Source organism: Camellia sinensis, chromosome 1 (genome assembly GCF_055761805.1).
Source record: "Camellia sinensis isolate YWXY chromosome 1, ASM5576180v1, whole genome shotgun sequence".
Lineage (NCBI taxonomy): Eukaryota > Viridiplantae > Streptophyta > Magnoliopsida > Ericales > Theaceae > Camellia > Camellia sinensis.
Window position 1 is genome coordinate 20,546,460 of NC_138961.1, and position 27,083 is coordinate 20,573,542.

Here is a 27,083-nt window from a genome sequence, read left to right on the forward strand (position 1 = left end):
ATCCGGAACCGAACCGCGGATTCAAAAAACCAATCCAAACCTATCGGATTGGACTGGACTGGATCGGATTACGGATTTCACGGATTCCTTGCTCAGCCCTAGTGTGGTGAAGTTTTTGTTTGAGTCCTATTTTGAAAGATAAATTATTAAAAAGAGTTTTGAAAATTAAAAATTTATTTGGTTATGAGTTTTGAAAATAATTTTGAAATAATTTGTATTTTTTTTATAGTTGAATAAATTTTTTGTGAGAGAAAATTTAATTGATTAATGTATAGAATGTGATAGAATGAGAGAGGAGAAAGAAAAATTGGTTGATTGATTTATTAATATAAAAAAAGGAGAGAAGAGAGAGAAAAAAAATAATTTTGAAAAGAGTTTTAAAAATTGGTAAATCAAACATGTTTTTAATTTTTTGATCCAAATATTAATTTAAAAACTAAATCAAACGATACCTTAACAGTGGAATAGAGGAAAAAAATTACAAAAATATGATTGATGCGAGTGAATTTGTGGTGGAGTGCAAGTGAAAAGATATAGGATTGCAAATCTCATTCGCACCCCTCCATGTTTATGTACTAGGGTATGCCCGTGCCTGAAGGCATGGTGAAAATATTGTTGGAATGAAAATATAATTGAATATAAGATTATTGGGTTAAAATGTAATTTATTCAATTTTTTGAAAAAAAAATTGAGGTGAAAATATAAATAAATGATCCGTATGATTTTGGATTTTCAAATGAATTTTATAATTAGATTTTTCAAAAGTGTTTGTCAAACTTAAAATTTTGTTTGGTTGTATATATTAAAAATAATTTTTACAAATTTAAAATTCAAAAATTACCTAGTTTTGGAGTTTCCAAAAATAGTTTTTAAATTTTTAGTGAACTTTTTAATATTTTAATCAAAATATTTTTCACTTTTAGATCCACTCAATTTAAATATTTTGCAAAATTATAAAATTTAGAGAGATGTAACTTAATAAAAAAAAATTAGACTCTCCTTGTCTATAGTACAAACTTAACGATAAACATATAAAAACTGTCCAATTGAATTTAACAATAAATTTTGCTATAAATTTTTATTTTTAAATGGCAAAAAATGGTATGGTCCATGATTAGTAGTGGTGGAGGCAATGTGATGGAAATTGCTACAATTTATCAAGAAAATGTAAAAATAGTGATGACACAATTATTACCTTAGCCAAGAAAACGTGAAAAATAGTGACGACACAAATGCAAACAAAGACCAGATCACAAAATATTTACTATTGTAGTATTTTTGTTTATTTAACCCATTTGCAATTTGTAACAAAAAATAAGCACTTCATTACCTTGGCCAATAGCAGTACCCAAATAAATTTCTATATTCCACATTTTTTTAAATAGTGAGCTTTGGTTGAAATAAAGAAGAGAGATCTCATGGCTATAGTTTTGCATCAATTTTAATCTAATGGTTGAAATCTACCAATTTGTATGGTTTGGTGGTCAGTTTACTGTGCAGAAAATTAAATAAATGAAATAGTGAGAAGAAATAGTGCAAATTAAATAAATGAAATGGTAAATAAATCAATTTAAACATAATTTTTGCAAATTTATAGGTAAACGAAATAGTAAAAAATAAAGACATAAATGCTACGTAAAATTCAAGCACGACAAAAATATAAGATTTTAAACAAACAACAAAATGTAAGTCCCACAAACAATACAAATCAGATGAAATACGCTAGCCAATGCTCTGCAATAGAAAAAAATAAACAACAAATTAAGCATACCGGCCAGTGCTCTGCAATACAAAGAAAAATGCCAAATAACAAATTAAGCACACCAGCCAATGTTCTGTAATACAAAGAAAATGCCAAACAACAAATATTAGGAAGCAAAAATTAATGATTGCCAGAAAAATTATTGACACATAATTAACAACCTCCTAACACATATTTTAGTTAACAACCTACTTTAAGAATGGGGAAATTGAACTACTACAGGATAGAAGAAAAATTATAATTTTTTTATGTCTACATTAAAAAGGATAGAAGAAAAATTAAATACTCTCATAGAAATGTTTATCATTTTTCTCTATTGGCCAAAATGTAGAACTATTGCAGTACATGATTTTGTGATTGATTCTATATAGTAATTTTGCATTGACAATAGTTAATATTTATGGTTGATTCTATATAGTAATTTTGAATTGACAATAGTTAATTCTTATGGATTGTATTGCCCACTTTTCCTACTAACAACTAATGTATACCATAAAAAATAAAAAATAAAAAGAGTAAATTATAAAAAATATAAATTATACTACTTATGAATAAAATTTTAGCAAAACTTCAATATAGAAATTTAATTAATAATTTTCCATTTTAAAATGTGAAAAAAATAAGTAAAAAACTACAATAAAAATTTATAAAAAGTCTCACCACACTGTAACTGGATAATTACAAATATTTTTGCCTTATCTATATAAGTACAAATGCCTTTTTCAATACACATCATAAAAAATTATACTACACAGTAGCTTGTTTACTCGAAAGAGTAAAAAAAAACAAAGGAGTAATTTGTTTTTTTGAAAAAGTCCAAAAACAAAATTTAAAAAGCTAAATAAACTGGACTTTTTTGAGAGAGAGAGAGATAAGCCTAAACATTTTTAAAAAGCAGTTCAATAAAAAATTAAATTAAAAAACAGTTCACTAAAAGCAAAAAAGAAAAAGAAAAAAAAAAGGGTCATCATATAAAAAGGGTTTACTTTATAATGTTCCATTTTCCTTTCAATCAACAAATTCCCTTCAAATCCTAAATCCAAATGCAGCCTAGGAGGGGGAAAAGATAACTGTAAGAAGGTAGAATGACGTTTAATAATTGTCATAAAGAAAAATTAATCGACACATAATTAACAACCTCCTAACATATTTTAGTTAACAACCTACTTTAGGAATGGAGAAATTGAACTACTACATGATAGAAGAAAAATTATAATTTTTTTATGTCTTCAATATACATTAAAAATGATAGAAGAAAAATTAAATACTCTCATAGAAATCTTCATCATTTTTCTCTATTGGCCAAAATGTAGAACTATTGCAATACATGATTTTGTGGTTGATTCTATATAGTAATTTTGCATTGACAATAGTTAATTCTTATGGATTGAGAAGCAAAATTAAACCTCAACCCTAAAAATATTTACGAATCTATTTTCATGTTTGAATATGACCACTGATGATTAATGAGAACCTCAACCCCATTGATTATTAAAGAGAACCTTAATCCAATTAATGTTAACATTAACTCAGAGTTTTTTTGAAACCTCAACCCATTAAGATGAAACAAAAATTGATAGAATTTAATGTATAAAGAGGAATAGAGAATTGTATAGATATTGATTGTATTATTGATTGATGTGTTGTATCTTTAACAATGTTAGAAGCTCCTTATATAGGAGAGGATTACAAACCTGAATAGGAAAGTAGCCGAAAGTAGCCGAACACTAACTTAAAGTAATGAATAATAAAAACAAGTACTAACCTACTAACATCATTACAAGCACTAATATACACTAACAGCCCCCCTCAAACTCAAGGAGGATAAAATTAACCAACTTGAGTTTGGAGAGAGTAACAAAATAAAATAGGAAAATAAAATAGGATAGGAGACACTGTATGGTCGTGTCGAACCGTTGGTGAAGACACTGTATGGTCGTGTCGGACCGTTGGTGAAGACACTGTATGGTCGTGTCGGACCGTTGTAGCAGATAATGTCTGGACAGTTTACGAGGTCATGCCGGACCGATGTAGAAGCCAATGTTGTGACAGTTGACAGGGTCATGCTGGACCGACGTAAAAGCTAACCGGAATCAATGTCGGGACAGTTTATGGGGTCATGCCGGACCGTTGTAGAAGCTGACCGGAATCAACGTCGGGACAGTTTACGGGGTCATGTCGGACCGTAGTAGAAGCTGACCGGAATCAATGTTGGGACAGTTTATGGGGTCATGTCGGACCGTTGTAGCAGACACTGTGTGGTCGTGTCAGACCGTTGTTGAAGACAGTTTATGGGGTCATGTCGGACCGGTGTAGCAGACAGTTTACGGGGTCATGTCGGACCGTTGTAGCAGACAGTTTATGGGGTCATGTCGGACCGTTGTAGCAGGTTGTGGTGGTGCACCAAGGGGGCGACTTAGGGAGTGCGCCATGAGCGACTTATACATGCACCAAGGGGGCGACTTAGGGAGTGCGCCATGAGCGACTTATACATGATACTGGGTATAACCCCCCCTCAAACTCAAATAGGTGTGAAGATAGAAACCTATTTGAGGTTGAAACAAAGGGATTGATAAAGCTGACCGGTGTAGAAGACACTGTATGAGTGTGTATATAGGCTGCCCAAAAGATATACATGGATATAGATATCGAGCCCTCAAAAGTCGTGCCCTTAAAAGGTGTGCCCAATTTTTCAAAAGGCGTGCCATCAAAAGGCGTGCCCAATCCATAAAAAGGTGTGCCATCAAAAGGCGTGCAACTATCTTGGCTTGCGCGCCCGTTTTGTCGTCTGGCGTCAAGTGGCGCGCGAGGCGCAGATCTGCCTTGGCTATTTAACCAAGACGAAGGCTGAGGCTGAGGCTGAGGCAGAGACTGAGACAAAAAACTGCGAAAAACCTCTGAAAAAAAAACTCGTCGTTGTCTGAGAGAGAGACTCTGTAACACTCTGTTGCCCAGAAAATGGCTTCGTCTTCCCGTGGTCTGCTCACTCTCTTTCCCGACCTCAATGAGTCAACAAGAGAGATAACTGGTGCGGTGGCCAGTGAACCTCAACAAAACACCTCTGGTTTTGCTCCGTTGAACTTTCCGATGCGGTCTGTGGAGCAAAAAATGGCGGTGCAAACTGATATTGAGGCCAATCAGTATACTTTGAAGTCATGTGTGGAGACCATGACGGCGGTCACAAACTTGTCGCACCGGCTGCAGAGTAGGACAAATGAGGTGCAACAGTTAAACGCCCAGCTAGCTCTGCTCCAGCGCATGTATAAGGATGCGCGAGCAGAGATAAGTGTGTTAAAGGCGGAAAACAAGGAGCTAAAGCGGAAGGCCACCGTGATGTTCCGATTTGGAGGGCCACCATATACTGTAGTGGAGGAGCAGGGTGGAGTGATCGTGCCCAGTGGAGTGGGAAACACGGAGGCAACACCGTCAAGGGCCGCCCAGGATGGAGGCAAGAAGAAAAGACCGGCGGAATAGGCGAAGAAGTGAGGTCGGTGGGTGGCCGTCGGCAGAAAAGAAAACAAATCTTTGGGTGTTGTGTTTTGTTTTGTTTTGTTTTTTTTTTTTGGTTTGGATTTTGTTTTGTTTTGTTTTTTTTTGTGTAAAATTGTGATCGGGGTTGATCCCTGAAATGAATAAAATATGGTTTGGTGTGCAAAGCTTTTTTTGTTTTTTGTTTTGTTTTTTTTTTTTAATTGTGAAAAAAGGGAACACAAAAAAGATAAGATAAATAAATAAAAATTCTATTTTGTGGTGAGGGAGTCGGTGAGGGAGGTGCAAAAGGTGATTAAAAGAAATAAATAAAGAAAGAGTGTGATGATGGATATGGGTATAGATGTAATAAAGGAATGAAAAGAAAGAAATAAATAAAGAAAGAAAAGAAGAAAAGAAAATGGGTTTGTGCAAAAGTAGACAGAGTCGGTGCAATATATTATAATAAATATAGATATATATAGATATATATTAAAATAAAAGAAAGTTGAGTGGGTTGATTAAAAAAAAGGATTGTGTGTTTGAAAATGAAAAATAAAGAAAAGAAAAGAAAGGGGATCATGTGGTGAAAGAAAAAGGAGCTGTGGGTTTGAAAAAGTAAAGTGAGAGAGAGGAAGTGGGTGGATGAAATGTTTTCATCAGAAAGTGCATGTGTATTTGTTTTTTGTTTTTTTTTTTTTAATTTGTCGAGAGAGAGAGAGAGAGAGAGAGAGAGAGAGAGAGAGATGTATAGGTTGTGGCTAGTGTGAGTGACCAGTCTGTGGCTCTCATGCCGTGTGTAATGTGTGGGTGTATTGAGTGGTGTCTGCCATGTGCATGCGTGGGATGAGTGTCTATGGAGATGTGCTGGATGCTCTCTCTCTTTCTAAACTCGTGTGTGTGTGCTCAATGATGAATAGGTTGCTGCCGTGTGTCTGTGTATGCTGTGTGGGCTGTGGCAGTGTGCCTGAGTATGTTGTGCTGTGTCTTTTTTTTTTTTATGAACATTTGCATGGCTGTCCACCTCTCTCCTTGAAACATCTGTGTGTGTCACCCGAAATAAAGAGAGCTCTCCTCTTTTTCTTTCAAACCAACACCCAACAGAGGTACCCACCATGGCAGAGAACAAGCCAACAGAGATCAAAGACTTGCAAATTGTTGTTACAAACAAAGATGATGATTCAAAGAAGCAATTGGCACTCATTAGAAGCTCCATGGCCTGAAATGATGGTGTTGTGTCTGCTCTCTCTCTCTCTCTAAACCGTGTGTGTGAATCTGGAGGGTTCTTCCGGCGGAGGTGGTGGGGATCTGGCGGGTTCCGCCGACGGACATGGAGATGGCGGGGACAGTGCCGGTGCCGATGGCAGAGATGATGGAAGGCTCGGCGTGTTCCAGCAACCACCGGATGGTCTCGCCGTCGGACTTGTGGCGGAGTTCTAACACCAAGAGAGGACTGAGAGACTAGCCCATGTGTGTGTGTCTGTCTTTCTCCATGAATTTCAATACAGAGAGAGAGAGTTGAAGATACAGCGAAGTGAAGGTATGTGTAGAAAACTCCAGCGGGCAGTGAAGGCAAGGTTGCCGGCCGACTGCCCGCCGGTGAGAAAGAAATATAGGCTTAAATCTTATAGCTCTGATACCATGATAGAATTTAATGTATAAAGAGGAATAGAGAATTGTATAGATATTGATTGTATTATTGATTGATGTGTTGTATCTTTAACAATGTTAGAAGCTCCTTATATAGGAGAGGATTGCAAACCTGAATAGGAAAGTAGCCGAAAGTAGCCGAACACTAACTTAAAGTAATGAATAATAAAGACAAGTACTAACCTACTAACATCATTACAAGCACTAATATACACTAACAAAAATGATTGTTCACATGAAACCTATTTTCCATTAACCCTCATTTGAAACGTGAAACCCATTTTTCCATACTGAGCAACAGTAATGAAAAATGCAAATAAGAAGAAAACAATTTAGCATCAAAGACACAATCTAAAAGGTTCTCCAAAAGTTTGCTCTAAACCAGTTAGGAATACCTGGCATAACAAATAACTTTTTGAGCTTATGTGAACTTTTTTGAACTGAAAAAGCAAATAAGTTTGAAAAATGGAAAGTTTTACCAAATACCTAACTTTTCAAAGTACAACTGCTTAAGCATAAAATTCCAAATTTTAAGCTAAATAAGTTACAAAAAAAAAAAAAATGTTGCCAAATTACGTGCAAAGCCATGTGACAATATTTGATAGAAAATATTTTGCAAAGAGACATCTAATGGGAGTTGTTTACTTTCCAAAGAGATTAGTAATGATTTACTTTCCTCTAATTTTGCAGTAATACTAAGTAGTCTTCCAACGTTTTAATTTAGACAGTAGCAAACAGTTACAAAAGCTAACCATCAATAATGATCAACAACTTTAAATAGAAAAATTGCAGTTGCAAAGTAGGATCTTACAGGATGAAAGTTCAATGAGTTGACTGAATATATCTCATTGCCCTCTCTATGACAATTGAAAGTAAAATTTTTACTTTGTTGCGAATCATCGAGGTGGTGCACACCTACCCTTCCCTCAATTGAGCCAACCTGAAGAGAAACAATACCAAATTCAACAGTCTTAGAATAACGATCCACAGTAACTATAATATAACTGAAATAGTTACAAATTCACAATGAAAAAATTATCAAGTTATTTTAATGCACATAACAACACAAATTTAGGATGAGAAAACATGTTTAATTTGAATATTGGAAAGCCAAAGATAGAGCAACATATATAATGAACACGAAAACCTCAAGCAAACCTATGGAAATGATTCCTAGAGGAGAGCTATACCAATGTATCAGAAAAAGACATAACACAGGCTACAAAAATGAATTCATCTGATTTTTGAATAATCCAGGATGCATTGAGTCCAGTGCCGGTGCCAAGAAAAAAGGAAAGAAAAATAAATAAATCATGTATTTTTTAAAGGTATCACCTCCTTCATGTCTAGAGAGTATTACTATCTCATGAGACAACATCATGTAAAATGCTGAGCAACAGTAATGAAAAATGCAGATAAGAAGAAAACAATTTAGCATCAAAGGCACAATCTAAAAGGTTCTCCAAGAGTTTGCTCTAGACCAGTTGGGAATACCTGGCATAACAAAAAGAAAAGTAGGGTTAAAATGTAAATAATTACAAAATAACAAATCCAGAAGACAAATACATAATATTGCAAATAACCTTCTGCACTAATCAAAAAATTTCTAATGGATCATACCATGAAAGTCTGAGCTGTCCAGGTATAAATTGGATCCTATTTATAGTTTTGGACCTTAAACAATCTCCAACCATCTACGTGACAACTTATAAAAACCAAACAAATATAACCAAGCATTTTCATCTGCCCAATTTCTAGATATCATTAAAAATGTTATTATCCAAGACCAAGACACATGCAAATTTTTACTTGAATGCCCAAGAAGTGGCATGTGGAATTTAAAAATGTTATTAAATTCCACATTAGTCACAAAATGTATCAAATGCATTTTGAAATCACTCTCTGATGGGTTGGCTTTCTTCAAGAAGATTCATGAGCTTAGTTAGTTTGGTAAACTAAAATAAGCGCATGCCCTCTAATCTATTACCTACAGATTAAAGGTCTCAATTATTGGAATCACTAACTATTGTAAGATGAAACTCCAGTATTGGCATGTCAATAATGAACTTTACCAGTTAATAAAAATCAAGGAATAGGAATTAGCATGATCATACAACAAATCACTGGAGGAGCAAAGTTCAGTGAAGAAAGTTCAAAACTTTCAATTTCCTTTTTCTCATATACCAAACAACAATGTATAAGATTCAAACTTCCATTTCCTCTCTCTCTCAGCAATCAACAGCCAAACTAAAAAAAAAAAACAGAGAGAGAAAATCCAAAAAAACAGAGATCAAAGTACTAACCAGCCGAGAAACAGCAATATGCAAGTAAGAACAAAACACAATAAAAAATCAAACAAAAAATTGAAAAAGAACAAAATAAAAATCACAAAAATAAAAAATTATGACGAATCGTCATTTTGTGTCAACCCAATTAATGTTAACATTAATTAAGAATATACAAATCTATTTTTATGTTTGGTGAATAAAAATATGACTATTGATAATTAAAGAGAGTCCCAACCCATTTTACTAAGATGAAATAAAAATTATTCTTAACATGAAATCTATTTTTGTGATTGTTTACATGAAATGGGTGTTGAAAGCTCAACCCATTTGATAGAGAGAGAAGTGGGTGTTGAAATCCTATCTAACATTAACTCATTTAATTGAAAAAATTTGCTTCTTAAAAAAACAATGGGTGAAGCCAGGGAAGAGCAAAATAAATCTGAGTGCCTTACCTCAAACTGAAGCCAGGGAAGAGCAAAACAATGGGTGAAGCCAGGGCAAAGCTCTCTCAAAGTGAAGGTATAATCGTGGTATAAAGATTGAAAAGTTGGATGAGTGGGGAAGACGGGACGATGAAAAAAAAAGAAAAAAAAACAGAGGTAAAAAAATGAATGGAAAAACAAAAAGAATGTGAGGAGGAGCTTTCTTCAAAGCTTTGGTCTTCCTACTTCAGAGCTTGTTCCTTCTTCAGAGCCTTCTTCTGAGATTTGTTCATACAAACATACATATGATGTGAAGTGCAGTGGTTGGTAAGAGTTGATTGTTAAACAAATCTGGGCCATTGAATTATTTCTTTGATAAATCTAAACCATTGAATCTCTTTTGAATCTCAGCCATTGTTTTTAAATTAGACAAATCTAGACCATTGAAGATAGTTTGTGAGAGAGATATTTTTGAAAATAAATCTGAACCATTGCTTTTAAATTAGATAGATCTGGACCATTAATTTGAAAGATATTTTCAAATGAAGCCTTCCATTTTTATATAGATTTTCATTTGTTTTGTTTAACTGTTAAGTTATTCCTCCTTAGAATTTTAAAAATTCTCTTTTGGTCCTTGAAACAAAAAGCTGATTCAACTTGTTTGGTTTGAGTTTTTTGAATTTACTTTTCAAAAAATTAAAACATTTTTTTTTCATTGAATTTTTTTAATATTTTAATTATTTTTTTTAAAAAAAATTTAGATACACTTCAAAAAAGTATAATATTTGTAAAAAAAAAATATTTAAAAAATTCACTAAATACTAAGAATACAAAAAAAAAAAAAACGAAAATTCAGTACATTTTTGATATTCTTGTATATTTATTGATTTTTTAAAATATTTTTTTATAAATATTTTACTTTTTAGATACATCTAAATAAGGTGCATCTAAAAAAGTAAAAAAAATTGCTTAAAATTTTAAAAACATTCACTAAAAACAAAAAATTTAATTTTCAGAAAATTGAATCTAGAAAATTGAAACCAAACACAGTGGATCTTTTCGCTAAAATCAAGTGCACTTTTTGAGTGTTTTAAAAATTGGCTATTTTAGTAAGTTATTTTAATTTTTTACTATTTTTTTTTTTGGTTGATATAATGGAGGCCGTAACCCAAACTACAAGCAAAACACTACAGTCATGTTTGTTTGTTGCATCGATGGCTAGATTGGATTACTATGGCTATGGGTTCCACCTATAAGAGCATCAGCATCAGAGTCGCTACAACGACCTTGACGCTATTGTAGAGAGCCAAACTGAAAATATATTGATACATCAGAGTCGCTATCGGTTTCATTCATTTTGACAGAGCTACAGTTCCTCCTCTAATGAAGCGAGGATCTGTTCACAGGGTAATCAATTTTTTATTATATTTTCTTTCATGCGCTTCTTTCTCCTGCCAACAAGAACACTATCTCTTATACTACCATTACTGAATTGGAGCAAAGCTTCCTTGTATGTATGTTGTGAGCAGCAAAACTGAATTGGAACAAAGCTGGGGTCGTCCCCCAGGATGTCTCCCAGGATGTCCCATGAGGAAAAGAAAAATACTGAAATTTTGCTTAACCGGTCGACCGCCCGGTCGACTACCCTGGCTCCTGTGTTGCTACTGTTCTTTTGTTGCTCTGATGCTGTCTTTGGTCTTATTTTATACTTGTTTTAACATCATTTTGCACTCCAAAAATATGGTTAAACACAAGGAGCATTTAAGGATTATAATGATTTTAATTAAACTTTTCCAATTCAATTATAATCCATTTTTCATTACTAAAACAAATAATTAAAAACATAATACATTTATTTGCCACAAAATAATTAAAACATGAAACCTTATTCCTATGACTGGCTATATAGTTGCCACAAGTGCTCAACAAGATCTTATTGGAGTTAAGAATGAATTGCTCTGTTTCTGATACGGTGATTTTGTTGAATGAATTCCATAAGCTCGATTGTACGCTCATGTGACACTTGTGCCAAAGGGGTTTCATCGATTTGTTCAAAATCAATGTCTTGTGCTTCATTGTCATCTCGCTCATCCTCAATAATCATATTGTGCAATATTATACAAGCCTTTATAACAACTTTAATTGACTCAAGATTCCAAGATCGTGCAGGTTCACGCACAATTGCAAAAATGTGCTTAAAGCACCCCAAATGCATGCCCCACATCCTTCCTACATGCGTCTTGGGCCATAGCGAAATGTTTTTTCTTGTTTCCTTGTGGACATGGAATTGTCTTCACAAATGTTGCCCATGGTGGATATATACCATCAGCAAGATAATATCCCATTGTATACTCATTACCGTTGATGGTGTAATTGACTGGAGGAGCACGCCCTTAAGCAAGCTCAGTAAATACAGTAGACCTTTCTAGTACATTGATATCATTATGAGACCCAGGTAACCCAAAAAATGCATGCCATATCCAAAGATCATATAATGCAACTGCTTCCAAAATAATTGTTGGTTCATAGGTGTGACCAGTATACATACCTTTCCATGCAGCCGGGCAATTCTTCCATGTCCAGTGCATATAATCAATGCTTCCCAGGATTCCAGGAAAGCCACGACTTTTGCCAACTGCTAGTAGTTTAGCAATGTCATTGTTGTTTGGTGACCTCAAATACTGATCAAAATAAATTTCAACCACCGCTTTGACAAAATAAAATAGACTTTTCATTGCGGTACTTTCTCAAATCCTCAAGTATTCATCCATAAAATCAACTGCTACTCCATAAGCGAGCATTCTAAGTATTGCAGTCATCTTCTGAAGAGAAGATAAACCGAGCACTCCAGCACTATTTCTTTTCTGAACAAAATATGATTCATGAGCTTCTACCGCAGATTGAATACGGAGAAAAAGAGAACGTTTCATTCGAAACCTCCTCCAAAATACATTAGAAGGATATACTGGTGGATTAGCAAAATAATCTAGAAAGAGTCTTTGGTGACTTTACAAAGAATTGCGCCAAATGAATTTGCGGCGCTGATTAGAATTATCCGTGATCTTGATGAACTATTGACTGCTAGTCATTGCCCTTCCATAACAGCTATCCCAATTGTCTCCAACTCATCGTCAGAGTTAGAGTCAAAAAGAATCATATCGTCTAGCGAATGAAGATCCATAGAGAGAAAATAAATACAAAATGAGATAGCAAAATTAGGCTAATCTGGATGAAATTTAGATAGCAATTGGTTTTATTTATATTGAAATAATATGACCATTGGAATATGACCGTTAGAATATAGCCATTGGAATATGACTGTTAAAATATAGCCGTTGAAATATGACCGTTAGAATATGGCCGTTGGAATATGACCTTTAGAATATAGCCGTTTTTAAAATATGACGGTTGGAAAAAAATATATTTAAATTGAAAAAGATAAAAGAATAAAAAATAATATTTTAATGAAATAGAATTTTAAAATAGAGAGTTTGATGGAGTGTGTATATAAAAAAGAGGCTAGCTAAAATACAAAAGTGAATTTTGGGTTATAATTTGACTCAAAATTTGCTGAGACTGATGCGGATGCTCTAACTTGTTTGGTGATGATTTGGGAGGGGGGATTGATAGTGTAAGGGGTTTAGTAATCCCCTTCAGTAGCGGGATTAACTTGGTTAGATTTTAGGTGGGATTAGGAAAATAGTAAGCGAATTCAGTCTATTTTATATAAAAATTTTGTTTTCTTAATTTTATTTTTTTACCAAGTGCACTGGTTCGTTTTAGTTATTTTAATATAGAAATATTTTTTTTATTTATTTTATATAAAAATAATTTAATAATCCCATCATTAATATCTCTCACACTATCATAAAAACATACTTTTACTTAATCCTCTCCCAAACAATTCCATCAAACTTAATCTACCAATTAAACATGGCCTACGAAGAGCAGCTTCCTCTCAACTTGTTACTAGCTAGAGAGAGAGGCTCCCTCTCAACTTGTTTCTAGCTAGAGCCAGCTCCACAGAAGAAGGGGCTATTAATAGAATTTCAACTCCATCAACCATACCAACAGCAGCTTTGGCTAACAGGACTGCACAATGGTTAGTTTCTCTCCAAATAGAATGCAACTCACACTGCCAATTTCTCTTGAGCATTTCCCCAATCTCTTGGCAGAGTTAAAATATTTATATTTGGAAGGATAATTAAATTTTTTGTTGTTGGATGTAAAAAAAATTATCTTAAAAAGTGAGATATAGTTTAAATTCCATTATTACATATTAGCAATCATACTTCAAACAAATTACAATCACACACTATTTTTTTGAAATTTTTTCTGAATAATTTTTTTGAATTCATAGAATTGTTGGTTATTGCAATTTCAAGAAATGCCAGAGATCTTCAAAAAGTTGCTAAAAAATCCGTAAAATTTTAATTTTAATTTTTTTTATTTTTACAATACATAGTATTTTTATGCAATTTCTAAGGAAACAATATAGAATTGGATAGAAACATCAGGAACCAAACTATAGTGCTGTTTGGTGTAACTTATTATAAGTTAAAAGCTAATAATAAAAAAACAAAAATCAAAAGCGCCTCTTCCACAGCTTCTAAATAATCAGCTTTTATCAACTTATTTAAGTTATTTCTGTTTAATCCAGGGGTGCATGGCATTGTGTTTAAGGCCTAGGGTTTAAGTCCCCAGGTCATAGGTTCAATTTCCTTTCCCTTAGGCCAATTTCCTAGGCGAAGCATAGTTGGTTAGGAGGTTGAATCTCAAGTTGTCTAATCAGCACTCGGTGTGATTCAATGCTCCCCCGCTGTGTGAGTCCTGACTTAAGCGGAGCTTGTCTTGGGAGGTCGAGGCAAGTTCCCAGATTATAGTCTCCTCGCTTGGAACGGCTAACAGGACTCCCTGGTGATCTCTGCAATGGGCGTTGCCTTAGACCTACGGGAGAATAGGGAGGATTTTCCTGTAACAAAAAAAAAAAGTTATTTCTATCTAAAAAATAGTCTGGCACAGATTTTCAAATTAAAATGATCTATAATCATCCCTTATAATCCACACCAAACACCCTTATGTCAAACATGATTGAGATGACTTTTTATTTTTAAAATATTTAGAACAGTAAATATATTTTAATTGGATAACAAATTGTAAATAGTATTTTACATTGAAAACATGATAAATTCATTAAACTAATGAACAGGTGATGCACAAAATGCTATTTTAAAAATTGAATAAATTATAAATATATTTTTGAGATTTATTTAAAATACAGATTATTCACTGTGATTCAAAAAATTACAAATACTCCTTATTAGAATTTTTTATTTAACAGAATTAACTAAAAAAATAAAATTCATAATTACTCTCCTATTCAATAATAAAATTACCTAAACTATTAATTGAAACATATTTCTTACATCATTAAAAACTGTTAATTGATTTGATAATTTATTAATAAAATGAGCAATTTTGTCACGACCCCAAACCGCCCCTAGTAGTTTGGTGCCGTGATGGCCAGTAATCCGTAATTACCGAAGGCCAACTTTTCCAAAACTTAACACAATCAGAGTATGGATATAGGGGGCTCACAAATGCGGAAGCAATAAATCAAATACAAGTGGTCCATAAGAGCTGTGCGTAAATCAAAGCAATGCCAAACATTCCAATTAACTTTACAACTTGAATACAACAAGGTAAAAATACATGTTACATCTTGATCAAAAGGCTTCTCGAGCCGACATAAACAAAAATACAGCTAATACAAGTCAAGAAGCATGATTTTCAAGATTTGCCGACATGCAAAGCAGGGCATCGCCGACGTAAATACAAAAACAAAGCCGACATAAGCACGAATCCAAAACAAGCATCCAAAACGATCTAGGCGTCGCCGCCGTCCTACTCATCACCTACATATATATAGAGGGGTGAGTACAAATACTCAGTGAATGGTACTAATAATAAAGGTTTTGCATGAATATAGCCGAAGTCCTTCAAAACAAAACACATCAACTTTAGCAAGACGAGGGATGAACCGTATTCATCAATCAAATATTACAAGTATCCAAAAATGTTTACTGACATAGGTAAAGCAAGGGATGAACCGTATTCATCAGTCAAGTATCATAACATCGGCGAAGCAAGGGATGAACCGTATTCATCATTCAAGTATCATAACATCGGCGAAGCAAGGGATGAACCGTATTCATCATTCAAGTATCATAACATCGGCGAAGCAAGGGATGAACCGTATTCATCATTCAAGTATCATAACATCGGCGAAGCAAGGGATGAACCGTATTCATCATTCAAGTATCAAGGGCTGTACGATCCGTAATCGTTTGGTCAAAAGTACTGCGAAAGTTTAGAGTCCTCCAATACAAGGGACTTGTGCACTTGGTACCGCGAAAGTTTAGAGTCCTCCAGTACAAGGGACTTGTGTTACTTAGGCCCGTAGCCCGATTTAACAAGGACCGTATCCTTTTACACATAGTACTGCGAAAGTTTAGAGTCCTCCAATACAAGGGACTTGTGTTACTTAGGCCCGTAGCCCGATTTAACAAGGACCGTATCCTTTTACACATAGTACTGCGAAAGTTTAGAGTCCTCCAGCACAAGGGACTTTCCGAGGATAACAATCAAACAAGGCCATTTATTCATGCTTAGCAAATACCACGTCAAAACAACAAACAAGATTTATCAAAAGCAAGTGTAACATAGCTTTATTAGAAATACCACTCACCTAGTTCTTCAGGTGTAGACTCAAAGCAAATATCAAGGACCTACAATCACATGGCAAGTCACATTCTCAAAGCAAGCTCCATACACATGCAAATGATCTCGGCATTCTTGCCAGATCCAAGTCAAAGACAAAGCAAAACAAGCTGGGAGCTTAATCACTGCTCCCGTTTCATGGAAACACACTGGGTACCGTCCAGGACTATGCCGAGGTCCCGCTAAACAAAGTCAGGAAAAACCTGGGTTTTCCTTTGAAGAATATGAAGAACATGATCATTTGAAAGATGGATGCAAGCTCACAACTTGTTACAAAAATCTGAGTTTTCATGCCAAGAGTTCAAAACATATGGACCTGGGTACCCATTAAAGAAAGTCATGCAAGAACAAACACAAAACATGGTTTTCGTTCCAAACTTTTCGATCAAAATGAGACTTTCTTCAAGAACACATGGAAAACCATTTTCTTTTTCCAAAACCAACTTTAAAGCGATGCATGACATGCAACACAAATCCGATCATGCAATGCAGCTAGATAATCCATAACAACATTCAAAGTAGATCAAGAATCTTACCCCAAAGCTCGAATCTAACGGTTCAAGCCACGAAGATCAAGCTTGGAAGACTACTCTCACTCAAGAACTCTTCTCTAGAGCTTCTCTCTCTAAAACAAAGATTTGAGACAAGAAAATGATTTGCTTCAAGGTCTGCCGGCTGCCTTAACAATCAGCTCGGACACGTGGCGTTATCGGGTTGGTTCAGCTCCAAAAAGGTGATTGATAGACAAGACAAATCTCTGACAAAGCGTATGCAGCAAGCTTGGGTAAGACACATCGGCAACAAGATGACATCGGCTCAAATCAAGGATCCAGCAACAGGATAGCAAAACATCGGCTAGGGAGGACGACACTTGACTAAGCTATGCCACACCTTGGCCGGGGTGTGCCACATCTCGGCCTAGGCCATACCTGCCCAAGGACAAGGTTCACTAAGTGCGAAGCATCTCGGCAATGAATGCCCGAGGTGAAGATGGGGTTGAACAAGATCTTAAAACAAATCTAAGTACAAGGTTCAAAGGCGGACTAAGCTCAAGATGACCTCGGCTACGCACACACCGAACAAGGGACAAGATCACGCAAGTAATACTAACAAACAAGGCAAACAAATCCTTCCAGTTAACATAATAACGCAAGACCATGCAAGAATGTATGCAAGTATGACAAGAGTAAGGTGAGGGTTGTTACAAATTTGTTATGAAATTAGAAATCTCAAGGGATGGAATGTAATTTCTAAAACCACAGAGGGCGATTCGTATTTTAATCAAATCTCAGGATGTGTATTTGTAATTTACCCTTTAAAATTTAGTACCTAAATTTAATCCAATAACATTATTATTTATTATTATAAAAAAAACTCATTTTTATTTTCTTCTTTCCCATATAATAAAATTAGAAATAGATATGTATCCTGAAAATATATTATGAAATTATTCTAAAAGTGAAGTGGGGTGTGGATTCAAGTTACTGTTGCTTAGGTTATTAGTAGAATGAATACGGTACATTCATTTGATTTTCTTGATAATTTTCATGAATATTGAGAAAATTTATTTGCATATCAATAAACTTCGGCTCCGTTTGGCAAGAGTTTTTTTTGGCTATTTTAACCACAAAAGACAAAATAAGTTATTTTAGCCACAACAAATAAAATATCACATCTAACCCATAATCATTATACTCTTCTCTCACAAAAAAAGTTAAAAAAGTCAAAAAGTCAAAAAATCTTTTCCCAACCAAGCTTTTTAGTCCAAGTTAAAATAGTCAAAAAAATCAAAAAGCCAACTCACTCATCAAACGGAATATGTGTACCAAGAAAAACAAAGTGCATGCAAATAGAAGCACCCTGACATTGTTGTATAACTTGGCCAAAAATAAATAAATAAATAACATTATTGTATAACATTACAATAAAAACTATTTAACTATTTGTCATTCATAGAAAATTATTTTGCCAAGTGAAGTTTTGGCTAAAATAGTTAATAAAAATAAAATAGGTTAAAATAGTTAATAAAATAAAAAGGCACATTTAAATCATAATTATTTTATTTTTCTCTTACAATTATCAAAGGGTGTTTTGAGAAGATAGTTAAAAGTTGACTTTTTGATTTTTTTTTTTTTAACTTTTTGGCTTTTTTTTTTTTTTTTGTGAGAGAGGAAATTAATTAAAAGCTAGAAAGTGACTTTTAATCCATTTCTCAAAATAGGCTTAAATCAACTACCAAAAAAAAAAATCAATCAATTTTTTAAACATAATTTTTTTAATCTAGTTAAAAAAATAAAAATAAAAACTAATTAAAATAGTCAATTTTTCAAACGTGGTCAATCTTACAACTCCAACGTGATAGTTTCATCAATTGATAAATAAACCATAATATGTTTGGGAAGGGAGATTAGGGGTTAGAAGAGTAATGTTAGGGATTGTGCGAGTATGAAATAATTCTTCTCGTATAATCCTGTTAATCAAGTTTGCGCTCCTCCAAACGTCGTCACTTTACTACCTGAAAACACAAACGTGAGCTAAGCGGCAGGTGTGTTCTGGAAACCCCTCCAATGCCTAAGTCAGCACAATAGACAATAGACACAAAAGCTCTGTGAATTTAGGAACCAAAATTCTATTACCTCTCCGTAGGTGATATTGTAAGCTTTTATAGGTTCCGTGTGGCACAATTCTAGTAGAACTCTTATTCCTCCATACAGAGTCCTCCTAGGAATCATATTCCAAAAAGATAATGCTTATCTTTCAACACCCCCCTCACTGCTTAAACCAAGTGAGATGGTTTTACCTCGGTGGTGTGACAAAACGACTGAGCTATCATAGCCATGCTAAACTGGCTGAAATGACCGAGCTTTAACTAGCTCGGTTTTTCCCTTCACTGCGTGTACCTCAGGTTCTCCTGCTGAAACCGTGCTAACTATAACAAGCTTGGACCGAGCTAATCCGTAGCAAGGTCCTGAGGAAAACTAAAAATACCTTGGCTTAGAAGGGTATGGCCGAGCTAACTGCTATCACTCTGACCGAGGTGACCGAGCTAATTACAAGGCTCTTTTGGACCGGGCTAACTTACAAGGCTCTTTACTCAGCCCTTTCTTACTGCGGTCCACAGAACGGCCCATTATCCAGCTCGGCCCAATTTACTTATAAATTACCCTCTCAATTGCCCCTTAATTCCATCTGCATAGCATGATTGGGATTACCCGTTACCAGCCGAGCTTAAACCACCCGCTTTTTAACCGAGCTAAAATGCTGTTGGGCTACCGATTGGTACGGTTACAAAACGTTTCTTCAATCGCATTGAAACTGAATCGCTCCCATTCCAAGGACACGTGGCAAGCTGTCATTTGCCTAGCGTAGCTGTCACGCCGTTTTCGTACTTTGCAAAATTTTAACAGTCCCGCCATTTTCACTCTTTTTACACAAAACAAACCTTATGCTTCGAACCATTCACTTGCACTATTCATCTTCTCTCTCTTCTTGCTTGAACCTCCATTTCTACAACCTGCGAAGCTTGCACCCTCTTCACCATTTCGTGGTTTTAGATTTCCATCCTTGCGTCCTTAATCCGTAAATAACTCAATATTCTCTTGTTTTCCATTCATTTTGCAAATACACGAAATATAGATATATACGTACACATATATATCCCAAAGCATACTCTATATAAACACGTAATGGATGAGAACAGAAAAAGCAAGACCCCCAAACCATAGGTTCATGTTTTTAAGAGTACACCCTCTGGATTAAAAAATCACAATGCTTGAATCTGGAATCGTGGTGTGACCGAGCTAGAAACCTGTTTGGGCAATCTCATGGCTTAGGTTTAACCGAACTAGGGAACCTTCTAAGTGTGCACCCAGCCAAACTAGATAACTTTTCAACTGACCGAACTAAAACTTTATGCCGAACCTGCAATTTCAATAGGTCCAAGTACCTTTTGCTTTACTTAGCCGAGCTAGCGAACTGCCTTAAGTTTGCACAATACCGCACTAGAAAGCCCTAACCACCGACCGAGCCACAACTTGGGGCTAAACTAGCTCCCTTAGTCAAAACCGAACTAAGAATGCTACCCCAAATGCTCAATCGGGCTAAAGACCCTTGCTCAAACCGGGCTAAGTACAGACAGTATCCCACGTAGCCTAGCTAGGACTTTATTTATCTTGCATTTGTTTCTTTTAGCACGGTCCAACGATCTGTGCTTAACACCTTTCTTTTTCACTTGCAGACTTTGACTAGGTTGCCCAGGCACTCCTCTGACCGTCCAACCGAGATAACCGACCTCATCTCAGCACTGAGCTAGCACTTGAGGCTAATTTATACATAATTTATTTCCACATGGGTAAATATAGGTTTTTAGTAAACTCACCAGGTGCCATGGCCGAGTTCCGAAGGGACTACCATATCCCTGATGATGTTCATCTCACTTTAGCCGAACTAGACACCACACCCTGGGGAAACCCTGGCTTTGTTCCCTTTACCCTTCTTTCCATTGTAGAAACCGGACTTAGATTCCATGTACAACCTCTTCTCTGTGAGTTTCTTAGACAAACCAACCTCTGCCCTACCCAGCTTTCCACAAATTCATACCGCATAATAAATGGCATCGCCGAGCTAAACCGCCGGGCTGGCCTTAATCTCGGTTTAGCTGAGCTCTTCCACCAATATTCCATAGGTTCAAATGAAGATGGCTGGGTTTATTATTCAAGAATAAGGCGCCGGCGTGAAAAGATAATAAAGAATACCCCAAACAAGGATGTAAACGACGATGATTTCTTCTAGATTTTTGGGAACTTCGAAGACCAAGAAGCCCAGATCTCGGGCGAGCTGAAGGATCGTTACCTGCGTGTGCTTGCCACAGTTGAGGAGAAGAAGAAGGCTGAGACAACTGAGTTGGAAAAGAAGATTGACGAAGTGGAAGACCGCGGCTATAAAGAAGGCGAAACAACCTATATCCTATAGTGCGAAGCTGGCAAGGATTTATTTTTCAAGTGTGGGTGAAAGCAGCGATGGCACAGCTCGGTTACAGTCCTGACACCGAGGTCTTCCTGAACCCTCCTCCATACTTTATACCGAGCTACATGGAGGAGTATTCTCAAGCCATTCAACAAAAATTCCTTCAAACTAAGGATGATGAAGAAGAAACCGAGCCTAACAATGCCCCAGTCGTCAAGGATCCGACTGTTCAGTCAGCTCAGGTAAAGCCACCAGTAGAAGACTTGACAACCGAGCTACCAACTGAAATCGGGCTCCGAGTTGAACTGGATGCGGATCTTGATAACCTCTTTGCTTAGTCTTGTACTTTCTTCTTTTTGCTTTAGGAAAGAAACTGAAACTGTAATCAGGCTGAGCCCTACCTTTTGTACTTGTTTTGAACTTTCAATGAAACCTTCTTTTGTTCCAACTATTGTTTCGGTTTACATCCATGTTTGTACTTAATGTAATATAACATTCTCCGGCCGAGGTACCTATCCCGGTCTTGACCTTGAAATCTATCTGGACATACCTGCCAACCTCTTCAGCCTAGGTTTTTACCTCGGCTGAAGATCACTAAAAGTTGTTATTCTAGCCAACCACTCTTCAGCCTGAATCCTTATCTCTGCTAAAGAGTACTAAGTGTTGGTTTTTTCAGCCAACCACTTTTCAGCCTGGATTCTTATCTCGGCTGAAGAGTACTCAAAGTTTGGTTATTTCAGCCAACCACTCTTCAGCCTGGATCCCTACCTCAGCTGAAGAGCAATAAGTGTTGGTTTTTCCAGCCAACCACTCTTCAGTCTGGATTCCTACCTCGGCTGAAGAGCAATAAGTATTGGTTTCTCCAGCCAACCACTCTTCAGCCTGGATCCCTATCTCTGCTGAAGAGTAATAAGTGTTGGTTTTTCCAGCCAACCACTCTTCAGCTCATATTCTTATCTTGGCTGAAGAGAGCTCTAAGTTGGTTATTCCGGCCAACTTAGAGCGAAGTGTTTGGTTTTTCCAGCCAAACGTCCTGCAGCCTGGATCCTTATCCTGGGCTTAGGAGAGGTGTTGGTTTTTCTAGCCAGCCTCTTCAGCTCAGATCCTTATCTTGGCTGAAGAGAGCTCAAAGTTGGTTATTCCGGCCAACTTAGAGTGAAGTGTTTGGTTTTTCCAGCCAAACGTCCTGCAGCCTGGATCCTTTTCCTGGGCTTAGGAGAGGTGTTGGTTTTTCCAGCCAACTTCTTCAGCCCAGATCCTTATCTTAGCTGAAGAGAGTGCAAAGTTGGTTATCCCGACCAACTCTGCTTACAATGCCCTTAGCTCACTAAAACAACTTTTACAGTATGAAACAATTGTGCTGAAAAGAAACTACTTATTTTATTGAAAAATGGAAAATTACATGTACTTAAAAGAAAAGCTAAAAATAGAATAGTTTGAGACTGTCAGTGTTCCACGGCCTGGGAATGGTCTTGTCGTCTCCATCCTCCAAGTGGTATGCCCCTTTGCCAGCTAATCCAACCACTTTGTATGGTCCATCCCAGTTAGGCCTTAACTTGCCATCTCCGGGTACCAAGGTGTTTCCCATCACTTTGCGCAGTACCCAATCTCCAGTCTTAAATTGCCTCGGATGTGCTGTCTTGTTATATTTTCTGGATAACTCTTGTTGGTATGAGGCAATGCGAACTAGTGCTCTTTCTCTTCTTTCTTTTGCGAGATCGAGTTCCAAGGCTATGGCTTCTCCATTTAACTCTGGGTCAAAATTTTCGCTTCTGATGGTGGGGAGGCCAATTTCCAATGGGATTGCTGCTTCCATGCCGTAGGCTAAGAAGAATGGTGTTTCTCCAGTTGATCGCCGAGGTGTAGTGCAATAGGCCCATAAGACATGAGGAAACTCCTCAGCCCACTTTCTTTTTGTTTTCTCTAACATTTTCTTCAATCCATCCAAGACGACTTTGTTTGAAGCTTCGGCCTGGCCATTTGCTTGGGGGTATGCTGGTGTGGAGTTGTAGAACTCTATCTTGTATTCTTCACAAAAGCCTTTGAAGATTTTGCCATCGAACTGAGTGTCGTTGTCGGATATTAAAGCCTTGGGTATGCCGAATCGAGTGATGATATTCTGCCAGATGAACTTCTTCACATCTTTCTCCTTTATGGATGCTAGTGCTTCTGCTTCCACCCATTTTATGAAGTAGTCTGTTGTTGCAAGAAAGAACTTTCTGTTGCCGGGTGCCGTTGGAAGGGGTCCTACTATGTCCAGGCCCCACATTGCGAAAGGCCACGGGCTAGTTAATGGTAGAAGTTCTCTAGCGGGCTGATGTATTTGGTGTGCGAACTTCTGACACTTCTCGTACTTCTTGACATACTTCTCTGCATCTGCTTGCATGGAAGGCCACCAATATCCTTGCGAGATTGCTCTGTAGGCTAATGATCTTCCCCCTTGGTGGCTACTGCATACGCCTTCGTGTATCTCGAACAAGAATGCCTCAACTTTACTGGGATGGACGCATTTCAAGTAAGGTCCTGTGAAGGATTTCTTGTATAAGGCCATTTATGAGGAGAGCCAAAATCGCTGCGACTTCGCTCTAATCTTGTTGGCTTCTTTCTTATCTTGAAGTAGGACGCCGTCCTTTAAGAACACTATAATGAGATCCATCCAAGAAGGTCCTAGTTTGGCACAACATATTTCGGCTTCTTCGGGTTCTTCAATACTTGGTCTTGGCAGGAAGTTGATCAGTAATGGATGTGGGATGGATGTATCTGCCATTGAAGCGAGGCCTGCTAGTTCGTCTGCTCTACTATTTTCTTCTCGGCCAATCTGTTCTATCCGCACTACTTCAAACTTCATGATCTCCTTCCTGAGTAACTCTTGGTACTTAGCCATTCTTTCATCCTTTGCCTCGTAGTCGCCTGAGATTTGGTTTACAACTAGCTGGGAGTCACTGTAAACCATTAGCTCAGTTGCTTTCATATAGAGTGTTGATTTCAGGCCTGCTAAGAGTGCTTCATACTCCGCCTTGCTATTTGATGCTGGGAAGCCAAGGTTGACTGCCTGTTCCACTACTAGGCTATCTGGTGAGATGAGGACTATGCCGAGTCTTGCACCGTGCCTGTTGGATGCTCCATCCACAAAGAGTTTCCACATCTCTCCAACGAATAATTTCTAACAAGTTAAGGGGTCGGATGATGTCTTTGGGTCGTGACTACTACTGATGTTTTCTTCCAAGTCCACACCTTCTGTTTGCCCCTTACTACCTAACTGTACCAAGTTCCTATTTGTTGATGAGTCTTTAGGGCCTAGTGCAGCATGTTCTCCTTCTTCGTGCTTGTCTTCAGGCCTGTGCGATTCACAATGTGGCTGAGTATCTGGTATTAGGGGTTGCGTATTTACTGCGACGCTTTCTGTCCCCATTTCGATTGTTCTAGTTAAATCGACTGGGCAGATGTGATGGCTTCCTGGCGTGAACTCAGCCACAAAGTCTGCCAAAGTTTGGGCTTTTATTGCGGTTCTGGGCTGAAACTTGATATCGTACTGCCCCAATTCCACCGTCCACTTCAAGATTCACCCGAAAAAGTTTGCCCTCTCAAACAAAGCTTTTAATGGAAAAACTGTGAGAACGATTATGGTGTGGGCGTGAAAGTAATGCGATAGCTTCCTTGATGCCATCATAAAGGCTAAGGCCATCTTTTCCAATGGTAAGTACCTGGTTTCTGTGCCCAGCAATGTCTTGTTGACATAAAAGATGGTCAGGTGTTGGATTCCTTCCGTTCTAACCAACACCGCGCTGACTGCATGCTGTGAAACGGCCAGGTACAAAAAGAGCTCTTTTCCAGGTATTGGGGTTACTAGTAACGGTAGAGAAGACATGTATTCTTTCAATCTTTCAAGGGCGCAGTCGCATTCTTCATCGCATTCAAACTTGTCTTTCAGTGCTTGGAAGAATGGTCGGCATCTGTCTAACGACCGACTTATGAATCGGTTGAGTGCAGCTGCCATGCCTGTGAGATGCTGTACTTCTTTCACTGAGTTGGGCCTTTCTAGGTCCTGGATTGCTTTGATCTGGGAGGGGTCTTCCTCAATACCTCGGTTGGTCACCAGGAAACCTAGAAATTTGCCTGATCTTACGCCGAACGCGCACTTGGATGCGTTAAGGCGCAACTTGTGCTTCTTCAGGATCTGGAACATTTCACCTAGGTCCCTGAGATGGTCCTTCTCATCCTTGCTCTTGACCACCATGTCATCTATGTAAGCTTCCATTGTTCTGCCTAACAATGGTTCAAATATCTTGGTGATCATCCGCTGGAATGTTGCCCCTGTGTTCTTTGGGCCAAAGGGCATGACCTTATAATAATATAACCCTCTGGGCGTCGTAAAAGATGTGACCTCCTGGTCAGGCTCATACATAGCGATCTGATGGTACCCTCTGTACGCATCAAGAAAGCTAAGTCGGTTGTGTCCCACCGTCAAGTCTACCGGTTGGTTTATCCTGGGTAAGGGAAAGTTATCCTTTGGGCATGTCTTGTTGACTGTTTTGTAGTCCATGCAGACACGCCATTTTCCATTCTTCTTTGGCACCACCACTGTATTGGATATCCACTTGGGATAGTGCACTTCTCTGATAGCTCCTGTCTCTAGAAGGTTTCCCACTTCTTCCGCCACTATCTCGGCGTGGTGAAGTGCTAATCTGCGAGTGCGTTGTATAATTGGCCTGACAGTTGGATGGACGTTCAATTGGTGACAGATGAAGTTTGGGTCAATGCTTAGCATGTCATACGGTGTCCAAGCAAACACTTCGATGTTAGAGGTTAGGAATTCCACCGCCTCTATCCTCTCAGTGCTGGACAAAGACGAGCCAAGCAGAAAGAACTTATTTGGGTCTCTTTCATCTATCTTTACTTGTACCAAGTCCTCCACTGCCTTCTGTTTAGCGGCTGTGCCAACATCCACGAACAACTCATTGCTCTCAGGTTCTTCCACCATTTGTACATATCCTTTGGCAGCTCGGCTGCCATTTATTGTAACGAAGTATTGCTTAGATATAATTTGGTCTCCAAAGACCTCTTCAATTACTCCGGCTTCGTTGGGGAATCGTAATACCTGATGGTAGGTTGACGTTACTGATCGCATGACATGCAGCCATGTCCTTCCCAAGATTATATTGTAGGTGGAAGGGACTTTCAATGCCCAGAATTCCATCTGTTTTGTCATGCTTCCTGCTCTGACGGGGAGAATTATCTTGCCCATTGGCCATTCAGGCATTGAATTGAATCTGATCAGGGAGGACGTTGCAGGTGCCAAGTCTTTATCCTTCAATTTCAGCTGTTTGAAGGTTTCGTAATACATAATCTCACGTAAGCTCCCTTGGTCAATCAAAATCCGTTTGACGTCAAAATCCTTGACGCGTAGAGTGACGACTAGAGCATCATTGTGAGGACAATATATCCTCGCCAAGTCTTTATCTGAAAAGGATATGACATTCGTGGCCTCTGCTCTCCCCTTCTTGATGACAGGTTGTGCACTTAATACCTCTCTTAAGTGCTCAGCCTTTTTGATTGTGCCTCTGAGCTCACATATCCGCTCAGGTTCAAGTACTCCATGTATTACGTTAATCACGTCTTGAGGTGGAGCGTTGACTGGCATCCCATCTGGGATGTTGTGGTTCTGGGGGGCTGGCTGTGTCCATCCTTTTATGTATTGGTCCAGATGCCCACCCGCCACTAGCTTCTCCAAATACTGCCTCAATGGCG

The 27,083-nt window shown here is 37.4% G+C and overlaps 1 protein-coding gene and 1 long non-coding RNA gene across 2 annotated transcripts; both read right to left on the bottom strand.

Moving 5' to 3' along the window:
• Positions 1–579: 579 nt before the first annotated feature.
• Positions 580–10,115, bottom strand: LOC145792399 (uncharacterized). The gene is made up of 3 exons (XR_014331802.1): positions 9,621–10,115; positions 7,692–8,374; positions 580–1,835 (listed from the first exon to the last, which is right to left on the bottom strand). It is a non-coding gene; the product is annotated as an uncharacterized LOC145792399 (long non-coding RNA).
• A 1,670-nt stretch (positions 10,116–11,785) lies between these two features.
• On the bottom strand, positions 11,786–12,325 carry LOC145822413 (uncharacterized). The gene is made up of 2 exons (XM_082919388.1): positions 12,139–12,325; positions 11,786–11,982 (listed from the first exon to the last, which is right to left on the bottom strand). Exons 1-2 carry the CDS (start codon positions 12,323–12,325, stop codon positions 11,786–11,788), a joined length of 384 nt encoding a protein of 127 aa, XP_082775514.1.
• Positions 12,326–27,083: the final 14,758 nt, after the last annotated feature.

Excerpts from the sequence above, each read along its gene's own strand:
- LOC145822413 (XM_082919388.1), bottom strand. The coding sequence starts at position 12,325 with ATGAAAAGTCTATTTTATTTTGTCAAAGCGGTGGTTGAAATTTATTTT. Across the intron at positions 11,983-12,138 it reads TTGCCCGGCTGCATGGAAAG|GGCGTGCTCCTCCAGTCAAT; the intron begins GTATGTATACTG and ends AGCTTGCTTAAG.